General features: G+C 37.3%; 1 protein-coding gene across 3 annotated transcripts in view; it reads right to left on the bottom strand.

Moving 5' to 3' along the window:
• Positions 1–303: 303 nt before the first annotated feature.
• LOC127977037 (rho family-interacting cell polarization regulator 1) overlaps positions 304–12,749 on the bottom strand; it is a 65,010-nt gene continuing 52,564 nt past the window's right edge. For all 3 annotated transcript variants that reach the window (XM_052581688.1, XM_052581687.1, XM_052581685.1), the window contains exons 13-22: positions 9,128–10,081; positions 7,741–7,865; positions 7,303–7,459; positions 6,432–6,567; positions 6,049–6,210; positions 5,591–5,749; positions 4,315–4,511; positions 2,464–2,547; positions 2,148–2,238; positions 304–1,752 (exon numbers count right to left, since the gene is read on the bottom strand). In XM_052581688.1, coding sequence (XP_052437648.1) covers positions 1,655–1,752; positions 2,148–2,238; positions 2,464–2,547; positions 4,315–4,511; positions 5,591–5,749; positions 6,049–6,210; positions 6,432–6,567; positions 7,303–7,459; positions 7,741–7,865; positions 9,128–10,081 — 2,163 coding nt within the window. In that variant the 3' untranslated portion in view covers positions 304–1,654. The remainder of the gene's footprint in view (positions 1,753–2,147; positions 2,239–2,463; positions 2,548–4,314; positions 4,512–5,590; positions 5,750–6,048; positions 6,211–6,431; positions 6,568–7,302; positions 7,460–7,740; positions 7,866–9,127; positions 10,082–12,749) is intronic.

Genomic DNA, 12,749 nt, shown 5'->3' with positions numbered 1-12,749 from the left:
TCTTGTCAATATTAGAAGATAATATTATAGTTTAACAGCCCAAATTGGAAATATAAGAGGGATTGATAGTGTGAGAGCCTGTTTATATATATATATATATATATTTTTTTTTTTCATTTATATATAGATGCTAATATATAGGTAGTCTGTTTTCTGTTTTTTTTTTTTTTTTTTGACGTGATGACCACTTGAGCATGCATGTTTTAAAGTGGAAATGCTCCATTATGTAATTCCTTTATTTTCCAATTTTCTTAGCGACACAAATAACAGGCATCAAATTTGTTAATAAATTAGTCACCCAAGTTTTAGTGTCAATAATTTTAATAGTTTCCTTTACAGTTGATGTCAGCAATATCCTTGTCAGACAATATACATATTTAGAGTAAATAATAATAAAAAAAAAATCAAAAGTAAATCACTTCTTTAATGCTGCACATTCTGTAGATAATAATGAAAAATATATTTAAATCTGTTCTGCAGTTTGCAATCCTAAACCGCAGTGTTGAGTTTTAAATAAAGTCTATCTCATTCTCTTGCTCCCCATGCTTCTTTGAGGCACTTATACACTGAAGAGGCGTTCTTTCTCATATTTAAGTCTGGAACAGATTGAACTAGAAAATAATGTTATGTAAAAATGAACAAACTTTCTCTGGTTCCAACAGAGAAATGCTCTGAGTCAAACACGATCAATGGCCATTCTACAGATCACAAGCGCGGAAAGGTTGTCGGAATCTCCTGCAAAAGGCAATATTCACCACAGTTTACAGCTTTCACTCATAATGATGACATCTTAAAAAAAAAAAATAACAAATGAACAGCTTCACCACTTTTACAGCAGATATTACGATGCCAGTGGCTCAAATGTGAAGTGCATGGTGAATCAAATCAGCTCTGTATTGGCTATTGAGCATTTAAACATTTAAACTAAATTACAACACAAAACATGTACACTTCCAATGGAATATAGATATATATTCTGTATCAATAAAGCATATGACTGTATGGAATGGCACTGTTACTATGGCAAAAAGGTCCCTATGAAAGTTTGGGATTAATAAGGAAACACTTTCCAAGTTCCCCATCCTACGTTTCGAGGTGGAGACCCCCTCAGCCACCAACATACATTCTCCAATCATTATGTACACACACATATGCAGTCTTCACTCAGTGGACAATCAGATTCTCTTTGTACTCTGCAGGTCGTCGCTGCCTTACTTGCACCAATAAAGTGAAACCCACACTTTTATCTCCCATCGACAGCTTTCTGATAAGGGTCCAGCTTCATTCCATGAATCATGAAGGCAACACCATTGGGCCGAATTTTAAGGCAGAAAAACAATATTTGTAAACCTATTCCCACTATGTCTCTGACCTCATCACTTTACAGTAGTTCATCTTAGGCCATATCCAAAATATTAATAAAATACAGGCTGACATACAAGTCCTCTTGTCCAATGATAGTATAACATCCGTCCACGTGATGCTGACACTCTATCTGAGAGCGTGATCACGCTGATTGGTGTCATTAAAACGGTTTGATCGTTTTTTAGTTGTTGTTTTTTTTATAATAGTGTGCATTTCAAGTTTGTAATTGGCATGATCATGACATTGAGGATACTGAGATGCTAGTACAAGTATCGGTCAGTTGATTGTGTTAGAAAGCCGTGCTGGCCATGCTGCCGGGCGCAAAAAGCCGGGACATTCCATCTTGTGAGGACTCAAGGTGTCGATGGGCCATCTTCCCCTCCTCACCTGCAAATTAAAACAAAAATATTTTACGAATATATAAAGAGACATTGTACTTCCCTCTAAAGTCTCAATACCTTTTGATCATTTAATTTAAAATAAATACTAAATATAATCATGAATTACTATATTTTTCTTCTATTTTTTTATTCTTTTTTTGAAAGACAAAATATTTTTTCAGCTGAAAATAAGTACAAAGTTGTACATTCAGTATAAAAATCTTGCAAACTTTAAAGATTGTTTATCAATTTCCCTGTGTCTTACAGCCTGGAAATTCATTTTTAAATTCTCTGATCTTTGCAGGTTTTCCAGGAACACATTTGCAGCAAATCCATTCTTTCGCTTTCATTACCGACCTCTCCTTCATGGGTCCACTTCCTGTTGTTTAGTCCACTGCTTACCTAGCACAAGCAGAGCTTGTTTGGCAGCATCCCTCACATCCTCCTTATCCGTCCGGCACAGATACACCAGCTGCTCAATGCTCTCTTTGGCCTGTGATGCACAAACACGGACAGCAAGGCACTTTACTTACAATTCTCCACCAACACTGAGGTGTGATGCTATATTCAATCTGATTCCCACTCAGATTACTAGAGCACATCTAACCACCAGGCTATTGATGTTATGCAAGCATATATACACATATATATGAACAGTGTGGGAAAACATTGAGTGGTGTTGGTTATTGCAGAGATGTTTATATATGCATGAACTGACCTTCAGACATGCGAGTGCTTTACATCCACACATCCGCGTCTCAACACTTTCATCCTCCAGCAACTCTAGACAGCTCACCAACGCCTGAGACAGAACAGTAACGAGAGACACTCAGTGGATCTACTCAAAATCCTTTCTGAATAACAAAGCATTAAACATTCACTTTGTACTTACTAGTCATGATTAGGGATGCACCAATATTAACCCCTGTGATGTGCATAATAATTCCTTATTACCTAATTTAGTGTTTGTGGTGAAAAATGGCCAGCTTTTGAATAATTGCTTGAACATCTCTAATTACGCTTAACCAGATTCCATCTGTGTTTTGTATTTCATTTTAGTGCTGACTGACTGTAGGCCTTATTGAACACATCTGATGCAACTCAGTTTTTGAGTGAAAAAAAACATTATTGAATATGAATCCATTTTTTTGTAATAAACCATGTTTATAAGCTTTTTTTGTAGGCAGGTAATTTTTTGACAAGTGTAAAAAATTATAGTTTTTTTTCATTATCAATCATAATTTTTGAGGGGGAGATTAAATTAGTAATATTGAATCCAATGCGATAACATTATGTAATATTTTCAAGAAAAAGACATTCCTTTCCGGGTCAAAATCGGAACACAATTTAAGATATTTTGGATGAAAACCAGGAGGCTTGTGACTGTCCCTTTAACTGCCAAGAAAATTACACTGTCAAGGTCCAGAAAAGTATGTAAGATATCATCAGAATAGTCCATCTGCCATCAGTGGTTCAACCGTAACGTTATGAAGCAACGACAATACTTTTTTGTACACAGATTAATAAAATTAATGACTGTTCAACAGTTTGTCTCTCAGCATCATCGTTGCAACATTTTGGAGAACATAATGTGTCAGACACGCCACAAGGATACGTTTTCTAATTATATTTATGCTTTGATTTGAAAGAAAACAGCGCATCTGTTTAGCGCGGCTGACACAGAAGAGCGTACGCTGCCTGTGTTCAACACATGGCACTACGGTGAAGTGGAGAGACACAGAGGAGACAAATTGTTGAATAAAGTCATTATTTGTGTTAAAATATTGTGTATTTTACTTGGCAGTCTATGGGACAGTCACAAGCCTCCCAGTTTTCATCCCAAATATCTTAAATTGTGTTCCGAAGATGAACAAAGCTTTTACAGGTTTGGAACGAAATGGGGGTGAGTGATTAATGACCAAATTTTCATTTTGGGGTGGAGTATCCCTTTAAGTGTTAGTGTTATATTAGTTTCATTGATATACTATTTTAGTTTTTGTCAATATTTAGAATTATATTTATATTTTGTTTTAATTTTAAAGTTTTTGTACTTTTTTGTGTATTTTTTTTGTGTATTTTGTAATAATAATCAATCATTTCTATTTTAAATATGTCTAGTGTTTTTGTTTAATAAAAATGTTATTTTGTTGTAGTTATTTAGTACTTCAAATTTCACTGAAAATAAAAGTTTTTTTATATCTTATTTATCTAAATTAATTTGACATGAACCAAGAGAAATGAACTAAGAGACATGAACCAAGAGAAAACATTACCATCTACAGCTGCGAGAGGGTGCTCTGCTCAGTGCTCCTGTAGCCTACACTGAAAACATAGAGCGACCTCGAGCGGCTGGAGACGGTAATGTTTTCTCTTGGTTCTTGGTTCTAAATAAATGCGACTTATAGTCCAGTGCGACTTATATATGTTTTTTTCCTCATCATGCCGTATTTTTGGACTGATGCGACTTATACTCAGGTGCGACTTATAGTCCGAAAAATACGGTATATGCAAATCTGCTGAAACCGTTACCTCCAAAAGTACAAAGAGGAGTTTGAGAGTTTGCACATACCCTCTCCCTGTGGCGGGTTTGATCCGCTAGACTCCGCAGCAGGGAGCTGGCTGCACTACACACTTTCCCTCTCGGATCCCTCAGCAGCAGACTGACTGCATGCAAGCCCTCCCTCTTCAGACTGCACTCCGGAGGCTTCTTCAAAGATTTAACCAGAACATCCTGATCTCCAGAATGCAGACACTGAACTAGCCACACTGCAGGAGAAGGCGAATGAGAGAGAGACATGGATGAAACTGATACACTGCTGAGAGAACATTAGGTGGGGGAGGAATGGAAAGATGCACCAAGAAACCACAATGACTGAGAGGTGGAATGGGGTGATAATTGCCGAGTTTGGGACGGGGAGGGGTTGATTCGGCAGATCTGTAACACAATCACTCTTGCTAATGAATGTTTGTGGATAGACGAGTATAGTCCATTAACACTTAGGGGGCGTTCAAACTTAAAACAATCTGCAACGGCCAGACATTATTCATTTTCAGTGTGGGTTCTCAATTTCTAATGACTTGAAGAACTTTCCATGTAAACTGGATTTTGCATTCAAATCACATTTCGGATGATATTCCCTGTCAAGCATTAAGCTCAAAATCAAATCTTGTTACAATGAAAGCAATTTTAGCACCAGAGGTGGCTGCACTGTTGGTCAAAGTAGGTATTCTGCTACTGAATACAGTAACATTAATGGTGAGCTATGAACTGATTCTTAAAATACGATCATGAATGCATGGGATATAATGCAGGGAAAAATAAGATGTCAACACTATTTTGGAATCAAAACACTAAAAAAAAATTAACCCCATTGGCAAGAATGTGTTTGATAAACAGTGTTTTATTGTTCTGAGTATAGATTTATGCTTACGGCAATAATAAAACTCTATATGGGCTAAAAATTTAATTTTGGGGTTGGTAATATATTTTAGTGAGTCTATTCTGCTCACTAAAACAGTAATACTGTGGAATATCATTACAAATTAAAATAACTGTTTTCCATTTTATTATATATCTACAGCAGCCATGATCACTTGATCTTTCAGAATTAATTCTAACATGCTGTTTTGGTGCACAAGAAACATCGTTTTATTATTATTCAAGGATTCTATGATAAATAGAAAGTAGCATCTATTAACTATCACTTTTCGATCAGTTCAATTTGTCCTTTACTGGAAAACAAGACAAAAAAAATATTTTATAAGGGGACGCACAACTTCCGATCTGTTTGTCACTGTAAACTGCCGTCCATGTGAACAGCCCTTTTAATGACGCTCGAACATACCTTCTTCCGCCAGCTCAGGAATGTGTGTGTCCAAGTCGTTCACCCCCTCTGCTTCCAAGTAGCTCCAAAACTGAAAGAGTGTGAGAGTCTCTTTGGACGCATCTCCTGTACGCCTGGGCAACTTCCTCTCCAGGATTCGCTCCAGCAGACGCAGAAACACTAACACACACACACACACACACACACACACACACACACACACACACACACAAGTTCAGTCTGATTCATCAATTTGATTTAGTCTATTGAAATGTACACACTTTTAATTACACCCGGTGTCATCAGAAACAATGATTAGCAGGATATTAAATCCTTCCCGGAGATGAAATACAGAAAATGAAGGTTGCAATTTATGTTGATTAATGGATTGTACAGCAGTTTCAATTTAGAAACCAATCTCCCAATAACTCATTTACAGTGCTTGGTCATGCATTAATACACAACACACACACATATACCTGTGTCTGTGAATCCGGCTCCTCTCTCAGGGAGTTTGCTGGCGTAAGTGTCATTGAGTGCCTTTAAGAAGGCCTCTGTGGACGCGCTGTAGACGCTGCAGCCATCCGTGCACTGCCTCCACAGCAACACAGCCCCTTGGCACTGATCTAACTGAGGAACAACTGCTCCGACATGCAAAGAGAAAGCGAGAAATAGAGAAGGTTGAGAGGAAAAACTACAAATCTATCAAATAACATTCTGTTGTAAAATGTAAGGCATGCAATGCTTGGAAAACAATGCATAAGCATTTGCAAAGAAATGAGGTAAGATAAATATAACTCAAACACCACAGTGACTGATGTAAAGTAAACTAAATGAAGCATTATAACAGTTTGAGACGCACCTTCTTCTGGTTGGATGACTTCGCCCCTCGAGTCCTTCACAACCCATCGTATGAGCTCGAGGACTCGCGCTTCCCTGAGAAGGCGGTCCAGAGCGTACATCTCCCCACAGCGCAGAGGCCCGAATGTGCCTAACCTCTGTTCACAAAAACAAAACGCAGAGTATGAATACAGATGCTCAGACCTCTGTTGGTGGAAATGTATTTATGCTTATGTTCAAGACAACAGAAAAAAAAAACAGAATTCTGTTTTCTTGCCATTAAAAAGAACACTTTGGAAGGAAAATAGTCTGTTTGTGATCTCAACTTGAATAACAGGACCAATTTAAAATTGATACATACATATTTCTGCTTAAAACAATAATAAAACTGTCCACAGTGTAAATAAACAGTTACAGTATGAAAATATGAAAAATTAATGCTCACCAAGGCTGCATTCATTTGATAAAAAAATACAGCAAAAACAATATGTTACAATTTAAAATAACCATTTTCTATTGTGAACATATATTAATCCTAAATAACATATATAGATGTATACTTATAAACACCAAGTTTAAATTTTAGACTATTATACTTTTTTGGACATACCTTATAATTTTAGACATCATTGTTATTTTTTATTCAAGAGCATGCCAAGTTTCTCGGAAGAAGATATGTCAGAGCAAGATATTTTCAGCTAAAGGTGTTTAAACATACATTTTAATCCGGGACTAGCCTTGAATCTTGTGTGTGGAATTGGGGGATTATGTATTTACAAGTATATTCAATGTCATAGAAAAATGTTCTGCACACATTCTCAGTATTTCAAGTTGTTCCCCCTGTATATGGGACTTAATGTCCATATCTAGTACTATAGACTACAGTAACTGACCAGCAGCTGCGAGCTGCAGTTCTTCAGATGAACCAGCAGGGTGTGATCTAGAGTCGGGCAGCCTGTGCTGAGAGGACCGGAGGGAGTGTCCCAACATCGCGCTTCACAGCCCTCATCCTCTCCTGCGCTTTCCACAGCCGCTGGCGGCTCCTCCACTCTGTATCCATCACAACACACATGAGAAAAAACACAAGTCATAAAATGACAACACAGTATATTCAGAAAAAAAGGAGTTCAAAAGTTGGGATTGAACAGAGGAAGTTGTGAAATCAGTCATTCAGACTAACGGTTCTCCTTCAAGTCACTAGGTGGCAGTAGTGTAACAACATTACAGAAGCAATGCATTTCGATGAAAAAAACCTTGATGAACCCAGATTCTTTTTGTGCTATAAAATATAATTTGACAGCAGAAGGATGAAACATTTGTGGAGTTCTGACCTGTCTTTCACACTCTCCTCCTCCTCATCCTCTTCCTCCAGGTCTGATGTATTAAGGAAGTCAAAGCTCCCTAAAGCTGTCTCAACCGTCAGACTGACACTGGATGAGCGACTACGGCTCCGTTCCTGCAGATATAGGCAAAATTACAAATTAAAAACTTTAGATTTTTAAGTTTATAATGTATCAGTTACACAGTTTAAATTACATTTAAATTATTGGCTAAAAAAAAAAGAAACCCCAGAATTTAAGGCTTAAAGTTAACATTCAAGTATTAGTTGTTTACAAGATAATGTCAATCACCTCGTAAAACATTTTTGACTTGTAAAAACTAGCAAAAATCAAATTTACAGTAAAACATTTCCAGTATATACTGAGGCAAGACTTCACATCAGACTACGTGTCAAAACGCACAAAAGTATAACCAAAAGATTGTAAACATGAGGCGTTTGTGATAGAATAGTTAGCTGACCTTGTCTGTGCAAGTTGTGTCTAATCTTTCATCAAATATGCACATTTCTCATATAAACTCTGGTGAATACATTTAACAATACTGCAAAAGCAGTGTTTGTTTTTACAAATAGAGGAAAAATTATATCTGTTAATCCACAATATGACACAGACACTGTCAGTAGACAGTTCACTTATGAAACCTTGGAACATTAATAAAGCTAATTCTGGAAAAAGACACATTGTGTTTATTCTATGACTAAGCTTAGTTGTGCCGGGAAAACCTCTCTGTAGACACAGGATGAAGCGGTTAATACTGAAAGCAGACATCATGTCTTTGATGAACTCTATTGTTCAACTGATGAAGACCAAAGTCTCTGGAACTCAAACCCGGATCTGAGATTTTGATGGTTATCATTGGGCTAAGATTCCAGCAATAACCAAAGGCTTCCGCGACCAAAACATTGAGAATCTTAAAAGTGTTAACACCCACACATCTGTGAACCCTCACTCCATGTTGGATAAGACAGAGTTTAATGCTGAATTTTCTTCACTTTCAACCTCTTTGACCTTCTCCAGCTCCTAAAAGTTATCAAATGTTAATAAAAAATGGAACGAATGGGCCAATTTAAATCATAAAAATGCCATGGGGTGTAAAAAGTAATAGCATTTTCCACACAACTTAAATACATCTTGAGTCTACAGGATAATCATTTAATTATTTAAGAAACACTTAGATATTTATAATGTATATTTCTAATTATTTCTCAGGTTTTCAATTATTTTTTGAGGATGTTTTTTTCTGTTTTTTTTAAAAAAAAAATACAAAACATACTTGTCAAAGACGAACAGTTTTGAAATGGTTTGAATTTGACTTAAAAAAAAAAAAAAGAAGTAATTTTACCAACCCTAACCCACAACAATAAGGTTCAGCACTCACTGTTAGCGCCTCCTCCAGCAGCTTCAGCTCTTGCTCTAGGACCTGTAGTTCTGGGAACTGGCCTCTGTAGTCATCAAGGGAGGACAAAACGGCACCAAGGGCCTCCACCAAACCACTGTCTGCTGATTGTCCCTCCAAATCACCCACGGGTCTGGTGTCTACTAAAGAAGCAGACTTCTCTGCCAGCAGGTCGTCCGTTTGTGTCTTTGTGTCGTGTGGCTCATGAGAAGAGTCAGTCCTAGGATTCTTGGAGTCCATCCGCTCGGACAAAGCATTAGCATTTGGGAAAGAGTCTTTGTCTCCACAGGTGGGTCTAGACGTGGGCTCTGTAGCTTTTTCAGAGTCACAAGCCGTGGTTTCTGCAGGAGAGCAACTTTCTGAACAGTTCAGTGGCTCAGCGGGACAGGATGGCTCACTCGTGGAGGGATCAGGAACGGGGCAGGTCTCCTGAGTGTCTGGTACTACAAAACACGGTTCTGCTCGCATGGGCATATCCATGCCAATGTTACTTACAAATACCGAAGAGACCACTGAAGAAGACACTTCATGGGCCTCCAAGGATTCCCCAGCGAGTCTTTCTGTCAAAACACCATCTGCGCTGATCTCGCTGATGTGGCTAAGGGAGCGAGAATAGCGCGGATGGCCATTGGGCACTTCCTGTTTCACAGGAGCCTCGGTGGTGACTGTTATGGTGGCTGTTGGTTTCTTCAGATCCTCGTCCTCTTCCTCTTCTTTCTGATTGGGCAGGCGGGTGGGAGTAGAGGTCGCTGTTTCGCGGGGTGCAAATGAGATTTCAATGGCAGGAGGAGCAGCTTGTACCTCAGGCTGTACTAAGTTCTTGTGTGCATGGCGCATTCCCAAGGAAAGCTGAGGACTGGAGGAATCATCAGAGGATTCGGAAGAGTTTGACCATGCCGTTCCGTTCTCCATCTCCTCTTGTCTCCTCAACATATTCTAGTTGGACAAAAAGAGATTATGTGAACATAAATGATTATACATTGTAAATAATTCATGTAAAGACCCTTTCACATGACTCACAGTAATGTACCTCAAAGCATCAAACTTTGGGGAGCAAAGCTGGAACACAGTGCTCAAATTTAAATACACCTATTTTTATGAACACAGCTGATCACACTGATTATTGTTCAACAGTTTGTGGTGGGTAATATTTTTAAAAGTTTTTGATGGAAGTCTCTTAAGCCTACTAAGGCTGTATTTATTTAAAATAAATAAAATAAAAAATATAAAAATATTAATTTATTTTTTTTAAAACAGATGTATGGTTGTAAAAGCAAAACTATATATATATATATATATATATATATATATATATATATATATATATATATGAAAGGAGAACGTATGTGTGTGTAAGAGTAGAAATGTATGTATGTGAATGGAGAATGTAAGTGTGTAAGAGTGCCAGAATGAATTATGGATTGTATGGCCCCTCATAATATATGCAAGTGTGTGTGAATATATATACTATGAAAGGTTTTTTCTTATTTAAATACTTGACCTGAAGATACAAAGACTGCAGAGTCAACTAACTTGGCTTATAGAGACTGTAAAAAATATCCTTCATGATACCTGCGTTGAAGTCCTAATGGAGTCATGTGAAAGGCAATCATTTCATACTCTGCCATAAAGTCCACAGTGAGAGATATATGCTAAAATAATATCTGAGGACTGTGAGCAGACAGCAGGCTAGTTTTAGGAGGGAGAGAAGAGTACAGTAGGATGATAGGAATGTTGACTGTCACTAAGTATTAGTGTGTATCTTTGAACACGGAGCTTCATTACAGTAGAGAGCAGACTGGCGTCAAGCCCAGTGAACTAACCCACTCCCTGCTCCCTATAATTAACTTCCCTCACTCGGCTAATGTGACCACCCTTCAAAACAATAACAGCATCAATGAATGCATTATTGACGGCTGTAGATGCTACTATTGTCACGCGCAGTTGGACAGACAATGAATAACATGCACAGGAATCCTATTTGCTCTATTTAATTAAAGATAACTGACAGTAACGACAGGACAGAGTGATAATCATCACTACGACAACTATAATTTTCTAGATAGATGGCAGACACTACTCATTAGCAGAAGGACCATACAAACCTGTTTTTGTCACACCATTTCAGCCAACTACTACAACTAACTAAAGCTACACATCTAGCTCTACAGGCCGACCACACTTACATGGCTGAAAAGCAGAGACGAACCCAGGCGTACCGAGGTGACATCACTGCATGAGCAGCTCTGAGTCAGTTTCTCTGTCAGTGTGTCTCTGAACACATCCAGTAAGGACCAGCGCTGTTTGGACATCATGCTCCGTGGAGCTGTCTGCACGCAGTCGGTGGGAGAGCATGAGAGTTTTGAGCGAGCTAACGCTACATAGTCTATGGTAATCTGACCAAGCAAGCTATGAGCTTTTCAGACTTCTTCCATTTCATCAAACTTATCTGAGCTGAAGCCACAAGTTAACATGACCTTGTGAGATCAAGATGCTTCTGAGAAATGACTACTATTAAGTCTATGTGGAGCCTATTGTGCTAATTGAAATCTTAAGAGAGTCTGGCGAACTGTGAGATCTCCATTAGGACAGAGGAGAGAGATCTGTGGTGATATCGACATTATGATGGTATGCACTTAGTAGAAATGTCGGGTTTGAATCAATTCCTATTAAATGTATCATAACAGAATATTTCAAAAGCAAAGCACATGGGTAATGAAAGCAGATATAGCCTAAAGACATAATACATGTCTGAGATTCAAAATAAACCATGAAAGGGTTAAATACAATTGGTTAGAAAAATATAAAAACAAAGATTCTGTACCATTTCTAGGTCAAAAATCAAATACACAAATTTGTGGCACGGTTCATGTAATTTCTTTATACAGATGGATGTATGCAGCTAGAGCTCATGCAGTATGTGAAAATACTTCAGAAAAATGAGTAAATAAATCCTCACTTTTTTTCACTTTTACTATTATAAATGTAAATAAATAAGTCATAAAAATTAAATAAAATGTACAACTTACTATAAATATTATAGTATTATAATATAAAAATATTTATCGTTATTTAAAATTAAATATAAATTGTTATAAAATTTAAATATACAAGTTTGAAAATCAATTGAAATTCAGGTTTGCTGTAAAAAGAACTATCAAAATTTTTTATATATGGTAATTGAAAATAATTGTACCAAAAAGTGGGGAAAAATGTACTGTTAAAGGGCTAGGTCAACCATAAATCTAAATTCAGTCATTAATTACTCCCCCTCATATCATTCCAAACCTGAAAGACCTTTGTTCATCTTCAGAACAAAAATTTAGATATTTTTGAAGTCCAAGAGTTTTCTGACCCTGCACAGACAGCAACACAACTACTATGTTCAAGGCCCAGAAAGGCAGTCAGGACATCATTAAAATAGTCCATGTGACATCAGTGGTTCAACCATAATGTTATGAAGCTACATTATTGTGCACAAAGAAGATAAAAATAACAAGTTTATTCAACAATTTCCTCTCTTCTTCTCTGCCTTTCTGAGTCTTGAATGTGGAAGTTCCATTGCTGTCTATGGAGGGTCAGAAAGCTTTCGGATTTCATCAAA

This window comes from Carassius gibelio, chromosome B18 (assembly GCF_023724105.1).
Source record: "Carassius gibelio isolate Cgi1373 ecotype wild population from Czech Republic chromosome B18, carGib1.2-hapl.c, whole genome shotgun sequence".
NCBI lineage: Eukaryota > Metazoa > Chordata > Actinopteri > Cypriniformes > Cyprinidae > Carassius > Carassius gibelio.
The sequence above is the reverse complement of the archived record's forward strand: the minus strand, read 5'-3'. Positions and strand labels throughout refer to the sequence as shown.